The 19,237-nt window shown below is 40.0% G+C and overlaps 1 protein-coding gene across 1 annotated transcript; it reads right to left on the bottom strand.

Moving 5' to 3' along the window:
- Window positions 1-99: 99 nt before the first annotated feature.
- On the bottom strand, window positions 100-17,914 carry LOC139924909 (scavenger receptor cysteine-rich type 1 protein M130-like). The gene is made up of 16 exons (XM_078290089.1): window positions 17,812-17,914; window positions 17,288-17,314; window positions 12,954-13,265; window positions 10,382-10,675; window positions 9,689-10,003; window positions 8,580-8,873; window positions 8,016-8,330; window positions 7,562-7,861; window positions 7,174-7,482; window positions 5,238-5,552; window positions 4,632-4,940; window positions 4,213-4,506; window positions 1,526-1,861; window positions 1,296-1,403; window positions 1,010-1,094; window positions 100-872 (listed from the first exon to the last, which is right to left on the bottom strand). Exons 1-16 carry the CDS (start codon window positions 17,870-17,872, stop codon window positions 719-721), a joined length of 3,828 nt encoding a protein of 1,275 aa, XP_078146215.1. The 5' UTR covers window positions 17,873-17,914; the 3' UTR covers window positions 100-718.
- Between the last annotated feature and the right edge of the window lie 1,323 nt (window positions 17,915-19,237).

The following is a 19,237-nucleotide window of genomic DNA, read 5'->3' as shown; positions in this document are numbered from 1 at the left end:
CTGTTTTTTTTATTCATTTATTTATTTTTTAGGGGACTTCTGTCAGAGACAGCAACTATAATGTGAAAACTCAAACAAAAACTCTGGTGCAATGGTGCATTCAGTGTATGAAATGTAAATTTATTGGTCAACATTCTCATACATTGTATACTCACATTATCATGCATTGTAAAGTCAGTGTGAAAAGCGTACTGCAAGCGTTTGCTATCCATGATCAATCCCCTCCTACAGGTCAGTGGACCATATACAGTTTATTTGCTTTGTGGTTGGCTGGTAATTCAAGTTATTTGTTGGCCCAGTCTCTTCTACTCCTTTCTAATTCACCATCGTCAGTAGATTACATCTGAACATAAAGCAATTCATCCATGCACCGCAGATAAATAGTAACCACTTTACTGTCACAAGAGAAAATTATGCTGCTGATTACACCGGCATTGTATATATTAGCCTATTTAAAATTAAGTTTTCAGTATCTGCAATGTTTATTTTGTCATCTTCCAAAGCAAAACACACAACTATTGGATGCCATATCAGTGTGTGAACTATGTAACTATATCCCTAATCTCAACATTAGTTTCACTTAAAATGAGATGTACAAACATATTTAATACCGGTCCCCTAATCTTCCTATGATCTATCTTAAATTTTGTGAAATCACACTTCATGACATATAGGTTGTTCCTTTGAGTCATTTCTAAAGGTAATGCCATCATTTTGGTTATGAGTGAATGAGTGGCTCAAGCTCGTAACACACTCGCCCAGTCAAGTCTTCAGTGGCATTTCTCTCAACAGAGTTACCGGAATCAACTTCAGAAACTTTGTCTTCCGGGCTGTGACCGTTTCCATACTCATTCACTAGGGTGTTGTAGTCCCTGAGGATGATAAGAACAAAATGAAGAATACTCTCTTAGTGATAAATGTCGCTCCCTACCAGGTCTTTCAGGTAATTCTCAAATAAAATGTATATATCTTGGCAAATATCATCAGCTGCTTTCTCATTTTTTCCTACCTTCCGTCAAGTGCTCCATCTCCTTTGTCTTCTGTATCTTGTTTCATTACCTCTCCAACTCTGTTACTAAACCGAACCATGGCACCTGAAAAGTACATATAATATTACTATGACAAAAGCAGTCATTCAGCTCAGGAGTGACTGATTTTAAGCTAAAACCAAGTAAAGGTAAAATCCAAAATATGTAGAATCTAGCCACATTATGTGACAATGAATGAAAAGGTAACGGTAAAGGGGGCACTGCAGCAGTTTTCTGATCTGTAAAGAGTATACATGTGTCACTCACGGGCGCTCTGTCCCCTCCTTTTCCAGACCAGGTAAGAGATGAGCAGCAGGAGCAGCAGCAGCAGTATCCCACCCAGAGTTCCCGAGATGACTGAAGGGAGTGAGGATGCTGTTGAGATGAACAGATCATGCAGGAGAGTTAGGAAAATTGAGAGAAAATAGCTAGTCATTGAATATTTACTTTAAAAATATAATTAAATCTCCTGGACATTGGTGAGTTCTGGATCTTACCTAATACCGTGACTTGGAGCGACTTTGAGGGAGCAGAGCAGAAGGACGATGTAGAGACGTTGACACCGTAGACGCAGCTGTACTCGCCCTGGTGTTTATAATCCACTGTGGGGAATTCAAAGTAAGCCAAGTAGAAGATAGAGTGGCCAAATGCCTGCTTGGGTTCAGTAACGCTCAAGTTAGACATCGTCAGATAGAAGATACCCCCAGGATATCGGGAATGAATGGAGCAGGTGATGGAGAAACTGCTGCCCTTGGTGACCTTGATTTTGTCGGGGCTGAAGATCACCATCACTTGAGGAGACGTCAGGGAGATGCTGGGCTGCTCCAAATTCACTGAGGAACAGACACAGACTTAAGTGAGTTCATATAGACACTGAAACCCTACACTGTTAGAAGAAAGTGTTTTGAAACCCAAAAAGTGGTGGCAACTCTGCTGCCACCATTATAGGGGAGTTAAAACCCTGTTTACACTGGCGTTTCAAGACAACATTTAGTGTTACAAAACACCCTCTTGTGACTATTTTGAAATCCGAAAATGGCGATTTGAAGCACTCAGGTCACAGAGTTTTCAAACCTGATATGGAGCATGGATACACCAGTGAGATAAGTATTTTGAAACACATTTCAGAGATTCAAACTCTTTTTTTCAAGGATTGGAGACACCCCCAGGATTGTCGTGGTAGTGGGCGCATTGGCTACAGGTGGGGGGACGCCAGCAGTGGGACAGAAGGCAGTGTTGCAGTTGCACTGGTATGTTAATGTCATGTCCGTTTGGTTGGGTTGAAATGTTGGGGACTGTTACAACCACTGAATGTATTTTTCTATGAGTTGCTGGTAGGGCGCTGAGGTCCTCACTGGATAATGTTGGGTCCTGAGGGTTGCACGACTGAAGGCAATTAATGTGGTATGTTAAGTGCATTGAGATTCTCTATTGTACAGATGATATTTAAATAGGAGGGAGGCTATATTACTAATGTTTTGTTTTGTTTTCCGGTGTGTGTGTAGGAGGTCTATGCCACTGTTTTTAAATTAAATAAAAGACTGTTTGTAAAAGCTGATTTGCCAATTACAGATTTAGGAGAATTACCCTCCTCGTGTAAAAATAAACGTCCAACTGAGAAAAGCTGGTATTTGTGTGCCCCCCTTGCTGGGGAAGAACTATTGGGCAAGTGTTACACTATTTAACTATTAGCAAAGCAGTAATGTGATAACAAAGCTATGGTTAAATAGAGAACTGTTTTAAGATATCAACAACTAACAGCTAACTAGCAAACTAAGGTGGATATCTTAGATAGTTGCATACAAAATGTATTAAAACGGTCTCCGGCAACATACTGTAGCCTACCATTGCAACATGTTTGTCCAATCCAACGTTAGCTGTGGGTGAACTTAGCCTCTGTAGCAGCACAGCAAGAAGCAGAGAACAGAACAGTGCCAGAAAAACAAACACACCTCAAGCTAGCTCCGCCCACCTGAGATCTTCCATTTTCCAATTCACACAGACAAAGAAGACGAATGAGGGGCGTCCTAGTGGCTCAGTGGTCTAAACGCGTGTGCCGTGTAAATGCAATGTCCTGGGTTTGAATCTGGTCCAGTACCTTTGTTGCATGTCCTCCCAGTCTTTCCTGTCTCTCTCTACTTTGACCTGTCCAATAAAGGCAAAAATGCCAAAAATGTACTCTTAAAAGAAGACAAATGAGTGTCAGAGCTGCAATGTGCATTGGTGATACTCTGAAAGACAACAGAAAAGCTATACAACTGCTTTCATTCAACAGTTAAAAATAAAAAATGATTGGCCACTAGGCACACAGACCAGCAACAAACAGTAAATGTTTATATGCTTAGTTGAAAAAGTAAACTATTTACAATGGTTGAGATATCTATAGTTAAACGTAGATACCTCAATATCAACTTAAATCCTAAACAAATGGGTAGCCCCAGCGCCAAAAATGAAAAAATAGAAAAAATAGGAATGGGCGTATACTGCTGCCTCTTCAATTGACTGACAGCTATTGACACATTGATTTGGCAGGCAAGTGCATGTTTTTAATTGCATTTGCTGTATTTTATGTCTATAACAGTTTTGTTGACATTGGTAATATTTGAAAACAATACAGTAAAACAGGCCCATGTGATATAGCCTACAATGGGTTAGAAGGCCTTGTTCTCCATCTACAAATTAAACTCTTCAAGAGTGTAAGCGAAAATTTCCCAAATGTATTTGGCCAAAAAATCCAGATTGGAAATTTCATCGGTAATTGAAACTGAAATATTTGGATCCGTGGTTTGGATCTTATATAAAATAAAATGGTGTTATTTGAAGAAGGTCTCGTATACACTGACTTTCAAACTTTCAAAACACTCTTTGTGTGTCTGCAGACTCATACATGTGTATTGAAACACTTTAAACTGGGTATAGCTCCGAAACCCTCACTTTAGTATTGATTTACCATGTTTTGTGTTTCAAAACCAAAATATTGTGTTTAAAGTGCTCCCAAACACTGATATTACTATTTCAACTCGAGCACCCCCCAAACACCAATTCCAGTGTTTCAATGGCTACATAGCACTGCTTATGGTGTTTCAGAACCTGATAACTGCTGTCTCCGTACTCCCTCTTCTAACAGTGTATTTGCAATGCACAACCAAATTTTCAACTTACAATAAAAATAAAAATTGCTGACCTGTGACAGAGAGCTCAGCCAAATCCCCTTGCGGAAAGTGGATGTTTTGAGTGGCTAATCTCTTCTCATACTGGCAGTAGTATGACCCCTTATGGTTGAAGTCCACTTTAGGGATGGTGAAGGTCGCAGCTTCATTATCCGAGTATTTTTCCATTCTGAACGTGCCTGCCGTCTTTTGCAAGATGAACGTCCCACCCAAGTGCTCCGTTACCATGCTGCAGATGATTTCAACCCTGTCACCCCAGTTTACCTCTGTAGCAGGACTCAGGGTGATTTGGGGCTTCGATAGAGCACCTGAGACAGATAATTGGTTGTACTAAATTTGTTGTTTTCATTATGGCCAACTCAGTTTCATCCAACAACAATTTCGCGATGAATAAAAATGCAGTCAGGGATTTGACGTAAGCCACGCCTCTTACCTAAACAGATAGCACTAGCATCTTCACCATGGCCACAGTTATTTTCTCCAAATCCGGGATGTGTACATTGTGTGAGAGCGCTCTCTTGGCCGTTACACTCCACATTATCCAGCCATATTGGACCAGTGCCTCTCCCGAACTGGGCATTCATAGGAGCGGCGACAGCATGACCACAGCCGAGCTGTTTACACACCACTTCAGCATTATTCATTTCCCACTCATCATCGCACACTGTTCCCCACTGGCCGTTATGGAAGATCTCCACTCTACCAGTGCATTCACCTCTCCCACCGACCAGCCTAAGCTGCTCTGGATATTACAAAAAAAAAGGAAATAAAAGGATTATTCATGTAAAGGACAGTCCTTGGGCTATGTGCAGTATGTTATTACATTTACAATTGTGATTTTGCACACTGATTTGATTGAATGAAATCAGCAGTTGTTTTTCATTGAACAAAACACTTTCCTTTTCATTTCCATACCATGTGAACTAAGAATACAATAGTGAAACAAATGCAAAGGATATTATATTGTACTGTATGTCAAATTGCATGTGGGAATTCTGAACATTGTGTACACATCATTATAAGAGGCTAACAGCTTTACCTGCACAGACAACACCAGCGTCTTCTTCATGGCCACAACTTGCCCTGTTGAAACCTTTAACTGAGCATTGCTGGAGAGATGTCTCATTTCCAAAACATGAATTGTTAGCCTCCCATACTGGCCCACTGCCTTGACCAAATTGGGCATCACCAGTAGCACTTACAGCATGTCCACACTCCAGCAGCTTACACACCACCTCAGCATCAGTCATGGTCCAGTCTCTACCACACACTGTTCCCCACTCATCGGCATAGTTGGCCTCTACTCTACCAGAGCATTGATCAACGCTGTTGACCAACCGTATCGCCAAACTATCTGTCAGGGCAAGAAAGTTAAAATGAATACATACAACATTTTAAATGCATTTTTAAAATAGTCATTGATATGGTAGAATAAAAAACAGATCAAAGGAAAATACCAGGAATTTTTTTTTTATTTTTTTTTTTTACCTTGCTTCCTTCATTGCAAGTCTATCTTAAATTATCCGTAAGCAGTGCAGCCAATGGCCAGATGCACTCTGAGGGTTCATAGGATCATGTTTCACAAGTGGAAGTTTTTGCCAATGGAAGCAAGATTTACATTGTTTTTCAAACCACAGGATGACAAAACTGTGACTGCAAACATGACTCAGTCATAAAACCCCTCTTGCTAGCTATTGCTTGCCAATTAGCTAACTGCAATACTGGATGTAAAAAGTGTGCAGATGTTACAGCAGCTTTTAGCAACAAATGGTTCTTATTAGCCTAAATACTATAAACCAATAACAAATATTTTTATATTTAGGTCTTAAGGGGAAAAATGTATAGGCCACCAAATTATTATTATTATTTTTTTAAACTACATCAAATTCATCATATTTCTATGTGTATGTATATCCAATCCCAATTAGAATGCACACCCTGTAACTGAATTCACAACTGTGGTGTGATTCAGGTGTTTTCCAACCCAATGACAGCTCTGTCCACAGGCCATTTTTGCTCTATGGGTCTGCAGTTAGAATTTAGAGTAAGGCTCCTTTAAGAAAAGGTGATGCCTTGTTATATTAAGTCTGAGCAATTTTCAGTTGATATGCAGTATGTGTTAAATAAAAAATGTACAGCTATAGTTGCAACACAATTTAGACTTTTGTAGCTTTGTGAATTGATTCAAGCTTGATTCTAGCAGGACAGCTTAGATATCAGCCAAAAGAGACAAGAAAACTATTTCAATGTATAAAGTGGGCAGCTCTCAGTTCACATTGATTATGGCTTTAGATTGTCTAGAAGGCAAGGGGATATTTGAGTGTCATACTGAGTGGGATCCACTAAGCAGTGGAGGGTAATGAAAACTTAAATTACATATCTCATGTCATGCTGAATGCACAGAACAAAAATATGTGTTTGTGAGGTAGGTTCGTGAAGGCACAAGTCAAAACTCTCTTGGGTGTTCTGACCATTGGTCTGGGGCCTCAGGAGCTTTACATCCAGAATAGCTGCTGTAATGCAGTGCCTGGGGAGTCTGGTGAATGGGGTTTAGTGATTTCACAGCTAATCATACAATCTCAATCCCTTCTAGCCAAATTTTTTTTGAAAGGCAATGATGCTTCAAGTAGAGCAGAGACTTTTCAAACAAGACTCGTCCCTAGTGATGGCTGCCATATGATTGGCACGCATCCAGACATGTGCACTTTAACATGTTAAACTGGCAATATGTTAAACCCCAGGGCAATTTATGATGCTGTGCCTATGGCCCAGCCCAAAAGTTACAGGCAACAAGTCTCTTCCTCTTTTTAGAAAGAGAGTGTATCAAACTTCCCAAGTCTGAGAAAAATGCCAGGGCTGAAACTGGGTATAAGGTAATAAAAAACAAGAAGTGATACTAATGAAAAAAAACTTAAATAACACTGGTATTTTCCTTTGTCATCATTTTTTGGTTGCTGTTGTGTGCTTTCTGTTACCTGAACATAAAACACCAGCGACTGAGGTGATGTTGCAAGTACTGTCTCCAAATGCTTTTTGTGTGCACTGGGTGAGTGAGGACTCTTGTCCATTGCATTGTATCTCATCAATCCACATCTTTCCACTGCCGTAGCCATAGGAGCCCCTGTGGCTGATCTTGTGAGCCTTCCCACAGTTCAGCTGTCTGCACACCACCGTTGCATCATTTAAATCCCAGGAATCACCACACACAGTCCCCCACTGGCCATCATGGTAGAACTCCACTCTTCCAGTACAACGACTGGAACCATTGACCAACTTGACATTACCTGGGAATTACAGTTGAGACATGACAGTAAATGCAGCCCCCAACATTCCCCACCCCCTTGGAGATTGCTAAAGTCTTACCTGAACATGCAACAGTTGCGTCTCCAACATGATTGGGGCTGGTCTTGACAAATTCTCTCAGCGAGCACTGTGCGAGAGAGCGCTCCTTACCACCGCAAGTGATGGTGTACCCTGTCAGCCCACTGCCCTGACCAAATGATCCTGAGGCCATGACAGGATCTCCACAATCCATCTCTCTGCACACCACTTCAACTTCATTTATGCCCCAGTTAACATTATATACTGGCGACCAGTGGTCACCATGGTAGAACTCCACCCTACCTGAGCAGTGGTCGGTCCCATTGATCAGTCTGATCAAATCTAGAAATCAAAGGAGAGCAGAGCAACAATCAAAGCAACATAATTTAATGCATAATAGGAGTTGCATGTTCAGATTTGTATAATTAGCTGGTTAATTCAAAGGTAATATGAACAACATCACAGCACATTCCATATAATAAAGTGGCTAGCTTACTTGAACACACCACACCAGCATCCTCACTATGGCCACAGTTATTATCTCCAAATGTGGCGTGTTGGCAGTGCACGAGGGAAGTCTCATTACCCAAACACTCAACATCATCCAACCAGATTTCTGCATGGCCTTGACCAAAGAAGGCCAAAGATTTGGCTGTCTGAACTGTTCCACAGTCCAATTCTCTGCACACCACCTGAGCATCTTTGATGTCCCACTGATCATCACACACTGTTCCCCACTGGCCATCGTGGTTGAATTCCACTCTACCAGAGCATCGATCAGTGCCATTGACCAGCCTCAACTGCGGATTACCTGAGGAAAGGTTTTCTAGTGTTAAAATACTGTTGAATCTAAAATCAGGGTATTATAATTATTGATAATATTTTCAGTAACGCTTTACACATTAGACATTACACATAAGCATAGAAATAACCAAAGAGGTGACTAAAGAGATCCAGAAATTGTCATATTTCCATTTCTCTTGATTTGTGAACAATGATAACATGATTAATATGCATGATGGGTCAACAGAAGAGTATTTATTAAAACAAAATGTCTTGCCTAAACATGAAATAGCAGCATTTTCACATCTTGCTGGGTTGACCTGAAGTGAGCACTGTGCGATGGAGCTCTCATTGCTGGAGCATCTGCTTGTATACGCTTTTAGCGCGTTGCTTTCACCAAAGTAGGGATTTTCTTGGTTGTTGCGAGGTTTTCCACAATCAAGCTCTTTACACACCAACGCAGCCTCTTTCAGGCCCCAGCCATCTCCACACATTTTTACCCATTGGCCATCATGGTAGACTTCCACTCTACCAGAGCAACGGTCAGTCCCATTGACCAGCCTGACTTTATCTGGAAACCAAGGAACAGGGAAATTAAAGTCATCAGCAACAACCATGTTCAAGGAAAAGTTTGAGTTTCAGCATTGACGTATTTTCTTATGCCTTAGGACAGTATGGTCTGTATTGTGCATATTTATTACTGCCCCATAAAGAGGAACAGCAAAAGATGGAAAAGGTAATTATGACAGTATGCTGAACTGATACTCCAACTATAATATAAATGTGCATGTAATTAGTTCAGACAAACTCTCACTAACTGTCAGCAGAGCAGGTCCAAAACTGTACGGTACGGCATCATAGATTAGAGTCTTGGTTCTCACAATTCTATTGGGAAAGCTGTTTATAGTGAGATATTGGCAGGTCCTAGACCATAAGAGTGATATGACATCTGAAACCGAGTGGTCTTTTCCTTTAAGAACTCCACTTGACCATGTGTTCTCATGTTTGAGAGAACCTGTTAGCATCCTGTTAGCATTTGTTAGTGATGCTAGTGCAAGCCAATGGAGATCCAAGCATTTTCTCTCTGAATTTCATGAATGACATTCAACACAGATCCATAAATTGAAGACATTCCTGAGAAATCTCTTTGGATTAATTTAATGTTTTGGAAATGGTTTGGATACTCATCACCATAAATTTGCACTACTATTGCACACAAATGCAAACAGAAGACTGCTTCTTGGCTGTCCAACTCAGTCTTCATTGGTGATGGATGGGTTTGGTAGAAATTTCCAGTTCTCCCTTCAGCATGCTGTTTGGACTACTGAATTAGAGAAAACACCTGCAAAATGGCAAGTGTAACAGATGGAGTAGAAGCTGTATTACCTGAGCATATAACACCAGCATCCTCATGATGATCACAGTCATTTTCCCCAAAACCTCTGTGTGGGCAGTCAGTGAGGGACTTCTCATGACCAGTACACTGAACATCGTCCATCCAAACCCGATTGCTGCCCTGGCCAAAGTGGGCCTTGTACCTGACTGCCATAGGGTTCCCGCAGTCCATCTCTCGGCACACAACTTCTGCCTCCTGCATGCCCCATCTGTCATCACAAACTGTTCCCCAATGTGCATCATGGTAGATTTCCACTCTACCAGAGCATCGATTAGTTCCGTTGACCAGCCTAAGCGGTTTACTGTCTGCCAGGTTAAAAAGTCAACAGAAAGGGCATGGTTAGTAACAAAACATCCAAAAAGATCTGTCTTGAAGTTGTATTCCACCGTCAGTGAAAAGATTTTTGGATAATGTCTCAAATTCTCATTTTGATCTCATTTTGCATATTTGCATTAAAATACAGTTTTGTTCAGTCTGATTCTCTATCTCATGTTACTCAGTTTTAAAAAAGCAGACCATGTAATCACGTAAATTTGGACACAAGCGTATTGGATTTAATGGCAAATTCTCATTGGATTATTGCAAATAAGATCAATTTCCTAAAAGTTCACTTACATATGTTTTTATTACAATTAAACAATTAAAAAATAAACTTCAATAGTGTTTACACGAGGATGACGTACTTTTGCAGATAACAGGAGCATCCACACATCTTCCATTGAATTCTTGAAGGCTGCACAGTGCGAGTGAGCTCTCATTTCCAAAACATCTTGTTTTGACTCCAATCATCTCACTTCCCTCACCAAAGGATGGCGATCCAGCCTGAATGGCAGGACCCCCACAACCAATCTCTACACACAACACTTCAGCCTCTGCCTTGCCCCAATCACTATTACACACTTTTCTCCAGTGGCCATCATGGGAGACTTCCACTCTACCGGAGCACCGATTAGTCCCATTGACCAGCCTGACATGCTCTGTAAACAAAATTTAGAGACAATGAAACAAAATTCAACAATAATGCAAGAATTGACAATCAGAATTCAGTTCAATGTGCAGGATTGCTTTTTATCTTTTAACTTTTTTTGAGGGTTAAATGACAAATTACTCTATTTTAAGTACTTACATAGGCTTACATAGGAAGGCACACTTCACACTTAAAGCTCCATTTGCTTTTTTTTTAATTCACCAATGTTTCAACAGGCTAGCTGTATTCATCAGGGTGTCTCACAGCTTGACAGACAGTTTGCCTGTTGAAACCTTGGTGGATAAAAAAACACAAATGGAGCTTTGAGTGTGCAGTGTTCCTTCCTATGTGAGTTCATGCTGTCAATACCAGCAGCTCATCAAGATTGCGGAGTATGTTTACTCATTCCTTTATTTTAACTTCTGCACTCCATGGTGTAACATTTTGGTTGACACATCAAACAGTTGTTGAGCAAGCAATTTGCCTCCAGTGTAATGTTTACAGCTCTGTTAGTTTGCATTTATGACAGATTAGCATGCTGGTGATATCAAAAAACACAAAAAACACTCTCAAGAGGTTACAGCAAGTAAGAAGATAAAATCTGTTTATCTATACAGTGAGATAGTTCATCACTGCTTCTTTTCATATTGTTACTTTCACACACCCTTTGGCCTACTAATCAGTTACAACTGTGCCCACTTCCCCACTTGTTATAAATTAATACCCCACAAATTTCCAATTTGTGGGGTATTTGTGGGTTAAGTACATAAATCTAATAAAGCTGACACTTCATGGCTTCAGGCAGACCCTCTCTCCTGCATTCAGTTACAGGGTATCCACGGTACAAAAACCATGGGAAACTAGTTGCCAGAAGGTCATCTCCTTTCAAACTAGTTTTTTGCTCAACAAATATGAATAATCACCAAAACAAATTTGGCCCCTTTTCTCCACCACATCTCTGTTTTCCATTTTCTGTGGAACCATTTCCCATTTTTGGCCTTATTATAATTTGAAGGAAGGTACCTTTAATGGAAAATTGTGTGATGCTTGGTTGTATGGGCAAGTGAAAATCCAGGAAGTGCAAGCTTATTGAATGATTTCAGGTTGATGTCTAACACATTGTTTTCAGTGCTGACCTGCTCCCCCCAATACCCCAACCCCGCTACAGTGAAGATACTGGCCTATCACACAGAAGACACACCCAGCAGCTGTGTGGTCAGCAAAATGAGGAGCCTGAAGTTAGCTGTTGTCTTATGCCCTGTCCTTTTAGTCAGATTCAGATTACGCAACAGAATGGTTCTAACACGCAATTCAATTAGGATGTAGAGGATCCATTTTGAAGGTCCTGTGATGTGAATCAGTGTGAGGCCAATCTATAGGGAGAAAACTCTATGACTAACTATTGAAAAATGAAACTACAAAGAGATGTAAAGTAAATTAGAAGAACTAAAGTTCAGGGTAGCAAACTAAAGAAAGTACACAGAGAACTTCCAAAGGCCAACTGAAGGAATTAACAAAGCAGAGTATTAAAAATGAAAAGGAACAAAAGTTTAAGGAAGAAGAGATTAGCCTCAGCTGAACATATAGGGAACTATGTTACAAGTATCATGTTTTTCCTTTGATGTAAAATATGCCCATGTCAGCACTGTGTGCATAGAAATGTTGAGTAAGAACTATTGGCCAAGATATAAACTCAACATTTCTTTGCACACAGTGCTGACATGGGCATATTTTACATCAAAGGAAAACATGATACTTGTAACATAGTTCCTATATGTTCAGTTGAAGCCTAATCATTAATATCACTTTAGTTATTTTCAATTCTTAAATGTTAGTTAATTCCTCAGCTTGGCCTTTGGATTCTATGTGTACTTTTTGTTTGTATGACTTAGTTCTTTAATTTTTCTTTACCATCTCTTAGTCGTTTCCTTTTATTTTTGTCATAGTTTTTCCCTCTGATTGGCCTCATTAGGCATTTCTGTGGAGGATTCGGTGTGCAACCAATAGGTTCTGACTCTCTGCGCATTACAGCATCTGAGCTCGATCCTTGAGCCCCCTGAATCAGATGAATCTGGGTCTGGGTCAGATCCACTTATCCTCACATAACATGTAAAATAAAAGTAGGCTACAGTGTGTGTCCTATAGAGCGTTAAACTGAGCGGTATCCTATGGGTAATGCAACTTTGAATGGCATATTTCATGACAGGACGAGCAAGAGTCTGAGTGGGTCAGGGACTGACATAATCGAGATGAGTGAATAAACCCACAGTCCGATCTTAATGTCTTACCTGAACAGACGACACTGGCATCTTCAGCATGGCCGCAGTTATTGTCCCCAAATTCTCTATGTGGGCACTTGATGAGCGAAGTCTCGTGGCCAGTACACTGAACATCATCCATCCAGATGTCTTCCTTTCCTTCTCCAAAGTGGGCCCTGGGTTTGGCCTCGAGAGCTGTCCCGCAATTGAGCTCTCTACACACCACATCGGCGTTCTCAATGGTCCAGTAATCATCGCACACCGATCCCCATCTCTCTCTGTGGAAGACCTCCACTCTACCGGAGCACCGTGAAGGCCCGACCAGCTTAATTTTGTAACAATCTGTTGAATATCAAAAATAGCAATAATAGCTGTAGCTTATGTCACCATGAACTCAGTCAGTAATCAAAAATGGTACTTTTCTTCAAGCCTGGGCTTTCACAAGTCTGGCGATCATTTAATATGGATAGGGGAGAGCGGGGTGATTTGAGCATGTGGGGAAGTTGAGCCACCCCTTGTTTCTTGGCAACCATAGACAAAATTGGTCATGTGACCACACATTTTTGAAGAGTCATCCATTTTACTCACCCTGTGATGGAGAGAGGCCCATGGAATAAGTGGTAAGCACATTTAAGTTAAAAAAAACTGTTCTTTGCCGTTCAAAGTGATTTTTTTATGTTCAAGCAAGGGCGGATATTTCATTTCACTGTTGGGGGGGACAATAAACAGAAAAATTTCTCAAGAGCAATTCCTGAAGGGGACACCAAAGGTGCCGCCAAAAGTACTGTTGTATTAAATGTATATAGAGGTCCATTATGAAACATTTCCATAAGCACTTCATTCCTTTCTTATGAAGATTTTATCAAATTGCCTTTGATATTACTGGGGTCTTTCTACTTGGCGTTTCGGTGCACTGAAAAATGATCGGATGTCTGTTTTTCTTTTCTCTGCCATTTTAACTGACCTGGCTGGCTGACAAATAGACACACACACACACACACACACACAGCATGCAGGTTATTTACAGTAGTAGGTGAGATGCAACACCCATTAACTGAACTAAAGCTAATATATGCCTAATTAGATTTTGTTTTCCCGAAAAAGCAGATCTCTAATGTTTTGCTGTCAATGTGTAAAAGTCCAGAACGCTATGAAGCCTGCCAGAAACGTACTTATATTTAACATAATGTTTGTTGTAATTATGTCTTTTTTATTAATTAAATCTTCATTTATTTCCAAAATTATGAACAAAATAACATAGTGGCAGCCATTTTACATGCAGTAAGAAAAAAAGAATATACTTAGAACCTAATTACATAGGGTAAGTTAATCTTAAATATTATATTATAGAAATATTACTGTTACCATCTACAAAAGATAAAGTATTTTGGTATGAAATCCCGCATTTTAATTTAACCAACTATCCTGTATCATAAATACATGTCTGGCATTTGTAACAAACCAAACCGCTTGAAAATCGGTCGAAAATTCTGCGAGTTATGAGGATTTTAATTGTGGACAGACCTCCTGCCTCCATACACACACATGCATTAGGAGACGCGGCTCCGTACCAACACGCTGACGCACAAGATTCAACCGCGAGGTAACGGAACAAAATGTAGTCTGATTACAGTTGTGAATGTGTTTTATTCTACTGAGTGGCAGAAGTAAAGAAAAATGTCTGACACATCCTTTGTTTTAAGTTAACCTCAGCTACTTACTGGAGGTCAGCCACCACTGACACACTTCCAGAGATCCTCCACACACACTCGTACCGAGGGCTAATGTGTGTGTGTGTGGGTTCGGGGAGGCAGGTAGGCAGTGGACCAAACCACTGTGAGGTGTATGAGGGGGGGACGCAATCTTTCGAAACTTAAAAACGCATTGTTTTGCGTCTATAATTAGCACAAGTGCTTTCAATGCATATTATTATATTATTTAAAATTATATAGTTATGTTTACAATGATATATTGAGGGGGACAACCAAGGGCGTAGGTTTGATTTTGACATTGGTAGGGACACAAATGGGGGAGGTCCGGAGGGGATGTAACCCCCACTGGAAGCTGAGGCGTTTTGCATTTATGACAGACTTCTGACCGCCATTTCATATCATCTAGATCAGTGATTCTCAACCTTTTTCATATCGAGGACCCCTAGTTTAGTCCACATTAGAGCCATGGACCCCCATTTGATGAGATTTTGTCTCTCGGACCCAAATCTGAGAATACTTTTATTGTTAGATATGATTTTGATCCAGAATCCCATGACTGTCTGTATTGTAGGTAGAGAGATAACAGTGAAACTATGATCAAAACAGTCATTCTTCTACATTCTGTAATTGTGTTAACTATTTGTAAATTAAATAATGCTGAAGTTTAACAATTCATCAATTTGCTGGGGACCCCCTGGAACCCCCTCAAGGACCGCTGGTGGTCCCCGGACCCCACGTTGAGAACCACTGATCTAGATAGTTATGGTAGCCAACACACTCATTAACAGACACACAGACACAGGGGTGTAGCACATTAATGAATCCTTTACTCAAATTTGCCAGCTGAATGGGACTTTGAAGAGCACATTTTGTTTTAAGGCAGGTACTGTAGTACTGTTGCCTATTCAAACCAACGATCTGTATTTACATTTAAAATAATAATAATAATAATAATAAGATATTGTAAACTATATCCAAACCCTACATACAAACAGCTGAGTGTTCACTGCCTTGCTCCTATTTGAAGGAGCCAAACACATGCCTACGCCTGTCATTAACAGAAATGAACTGTTGGCATATTTGTTTTACATCAGTGTTGTCCAGTGTGGCAACATCAGCATTGTTCAGTCTCACTTGTGACATGTAGGCTACTTACGGTCGTCACCCGTCACAGACGCACGCGACACGGTACTTAAATAAACTAACTTTAATGGCTAAACACAACTGTTACTAATATAAAATAGGATGGAGTCTTCACTCGCATGCTCGCCGGTAGGCGGAGCTTTGGCTCTTCTTGCCCACAGCATTTCATACGTTAGCAAGAAATGGCAAAGCCAATCAGCGATTTTTTGGGGGGGGGGTTAGGGAGGCGGTGTCACGCCAATTTTTATCTGGGTGACGCAATAACATTCTAAAACAGCTGTTATACTAAAGTTTCGTTACAGCGTCCGTTGCTATGCCGACACGGGACACCAATGCACTACACCAATGCAGCGGGACTCGTAGTAGAGAACGCGATCTGTTAACATTGACTAGACACTGACGGACAAAACAACCTTTATTGTCAATCAAAATAATTGCTAGGGACATTTCAGAGTCGCTTGATATTGGTAGGGACACGTCCCTACCGTCCCTACCCAATTCTACGCCCTTGGGGACAACTCTCTGTTAGTCCCAGGAAGGGGGGGTCCGGAACCCCCTGTCCCCCCCGTGATTTCCGCCCCTGTGTTCAAGGAGATGATTCTTGTGTCTGAACAATTACAGACAAGTTTGAAAAAATCTCACACATGTATTAGTGCTTTAGGAAGTTACAATATGAGGCTATACTGTTAGCATGACGTTAGCTCTAAACTGCTGGATGATACAAGTTTGTTCAAATGGCGGGGGTGGGGTAATTTGAGCCAAAAGGCCTGGGGGAAGTTGAGCCAGTGGCTCAACTGTTCTGTCCACTGTTCTGTGGATGGAAAGCCCACCTTCACATTCAAAGAGAATGATGAAGGACTCATCCCTAGAGGTGATGTGCTCAAGAAACTACCCAAACCGCAAAAACTTGGTGGAACAGCCAGAAAGGAGCAGAAGTTCATATTCTCCTGCAGCATTGACAAGTGGGATGTTGAGTAGTAGCCCGGTTCTGTGAGGAGAATTGCAGTCGATTTTGTTCTTCATTTTGAACTTGATTTTGTTCTGACAATTTTAAATAGGCCTTGTTGAAGAAAATTGGCCTTTGAACTTGTAAACTTTATCTTTAAATAAAACCTTTAAGAAATCATTTGGTATTGAATTTGTCTTGCTTTGATATAGCATTATATGAGGTGAAAATGTTCAGTTTTACTTCAACATAATCAATGGCACAATTTACCCCCATGTGGCTCAACTTATCCTCTCCCTAGGCTCAACTTACCCCTCATCGGGGGCAAGTTGAGCCAAGAGACCACTTTTTTTTGGAAAGTCATATTTTGAAAACTGTTTATTTTAGATCCAAAGTGATTATTCCCAGGGATGCACCACATCCTGAAATATATGTACATATTTTAGTTGGAGACATTACTGTCATGCTCTCACTTTAAAGACGCCTCAAGTAAAAACTGGCTCAACTCAACCCGCTCTCCCCTATAGGGTTTTAGCTATAGAAAGTAAATGGAATTTACTGACCTGTATACAGTGGTAGATTCAGTAGACCTACAGCAGAAGTCAGAGAGAGATAATAAATTGACGACAACTCATAGATTTGGTCATGAATAATTTAAACAGTACTGTCTAGTAAATACACAGCAGCCGATGTTGTACATGTCCAGTATCACTATCCTTACATATGTCGCTTACCCTGTGGAATATCTGATATTTTATTTAGGCGAAATATGTATGATTTTTTTTTTGTTATGTAAAAAGTTATGATACCCATATAGTACTGTTCTTGTTTGAGCAGTTTATTTAGTTTGAAATAACGTTTGTCATAGGCTAGTAATCAGAGAAGGAGCATAATTAAAAACAGCTCACCTCAAAACAAACAAAAGAAGTAAAGAAAGATAAGAATAAATTATTATGCATAAAAATATCTCTCTTTTTTGTGAAATTTGGGGGAAAAAAACTGAACTATTTTGAATATATTGTATTCATTATATCTTTTGGCTGGAGAATTTCATATTCTGAGTGAACATGAAAAAATGAAAACTCACCTATCGACAGATAAAGAAGAAAATGCATTTCTTTGGTCTTTATAGCAGAAATGAAGACCATATTGTGTCCTCAGTGTGGAGCAAATCCTGCGACAGAGGTAAAATGCAGAAGAAAATAGATCAAAAACTCTACACTGTACAAATCCTGTGACAGGGGTGAAAAGCAGAACAGAAAACACTACACTATGCAAAAAAATGGATTTAAATATTAATGTAATGTCATCTGTCTTTAGGAGAGCTATAACAGCTTGTTGATTTTTGAAAAACAGTCTAGATTTTCTCTCAAATTTGGAAAGATGATCAACTAGATAGATACCGTTTAAATCCAGCCAATCTGAGCAGCTATTTAAATGAACAAAAACACACAATTCAAAAGAAGAAATTAAAGTTGGGAATATCTGAATAGTTCCAAAGGGGAAAAAAAGCCCCTTGTACAGATCCAGTAATTGTTATGAAAAACTGTGACTGCCTGGACTTGGACTGCAAACTGGATGTATGTTGACATTTTGATCAATCATTAAAGACAGAGGACGAGAAGAGATTTCATTTGTTTTACACAATATCTACTTACTCTTTGAAAAAAAACAAACACATTATGTAGATGTTAAATAAAAGCTTATTTAAAGGTGTGCTGGTGGGAAATTGTAGATGAAAGTGAAGATGGTTCAGTGACAAGACAAAGTAACAGACAAAAGAGGCGAGTCTCGAGCTGAATGGATATGTAGTAGAGCTGCTATGAGCAAATGTCAACGGCTCCACTTGGCCACTGACTCCCAAAACCACAACCCCAGCTTCCACCTCCCATGTCTGCTCACCCACTGGTCACTCACATGACAGGCCTTTTTGTTGAGTTTGTAGATACTAGAGCCAATTTTTTTTTTTATTTTAGAGCTATGAACTATAATAAACAGGTCCCCTCCCTGAATGAAATGCACGCTGCGATCATCTCCAGAGCCTCATGTGAACTTTTGGGAGGGCCCACATGAACTTATGACTTACTGAAGTACTGAAGTTCAAAGCTATGACACAAGTTGGAACTTTATTTCATATGATAAAAGATGCTAAATGAAAATGTCAGCAAATTGCATTGCCAAAGATAAACAAATATCAGTTTTGCTGTGAGTGGATGGGTGGTTCAAGACCAGAATTGTCCTATAAGAAGGTGTTGAGCTAGTGGACAACTATTGCAGGGGCTTTCACATTATTTTCATCATTCTTGTTTTTCCCTTTTTTGTATTTAGCACTCAGTAATTGTTGTGCTGGATGCTTAAACATAGTATGAGTTTCTTTTTATGATTTTCTGTACTACCTCCATCCAGGGTTTTTTTTTTTGTAAGGGGACAGCTAGCAATTCACTTATCCAAAATGGATCATTCTGTATCTACATCTGTAAATTGAATATTTTGATAAGGTATATAGTCCTCTA

Source organism: Centroberyx gerrardi, chromosome 18 (assembly GCF_048128805.1).
Source record: "Centroberyx gerrardi isolate f3 chromosome 18, fCenGer3.hap1.cur.20231027, whole genome shotgun sequence".
In the NCBI taxonomy this organism is placed as follows: Eukaryota; Metazoa; Chordata; class Actinopteri; order Beryciformes; family Berycidae; genus Centroberyx; species Centroberyx gerrardi.
This window is presented reverse-complemented; position numbering and strand designations above follow the sequence as displayed.

Coding starts and splice junctions, on each gene's coding strand:
- LOC139924909 (XM_078290089.1), bottom strand. CDS start 17,872: ATGGTCTTCATTTCTGCTATAAAGACCAAAGAAATGCATTTTCTTCTT. Junction 7,862..8,015: donor TGCTGGTGTGGTGTGTTCAA/GTAAGCTAGCCA, acceptor TTTGATTTCTAG/ATTTGATCAGACTGATCAAT. Junction 5,553..7,173: donor CGCTGGTGTTTTATGTTCAG/GTAACAGAAAGC, acceptor TTGCCCTGACAG/ATAGTTTGGCGATACGGTTG.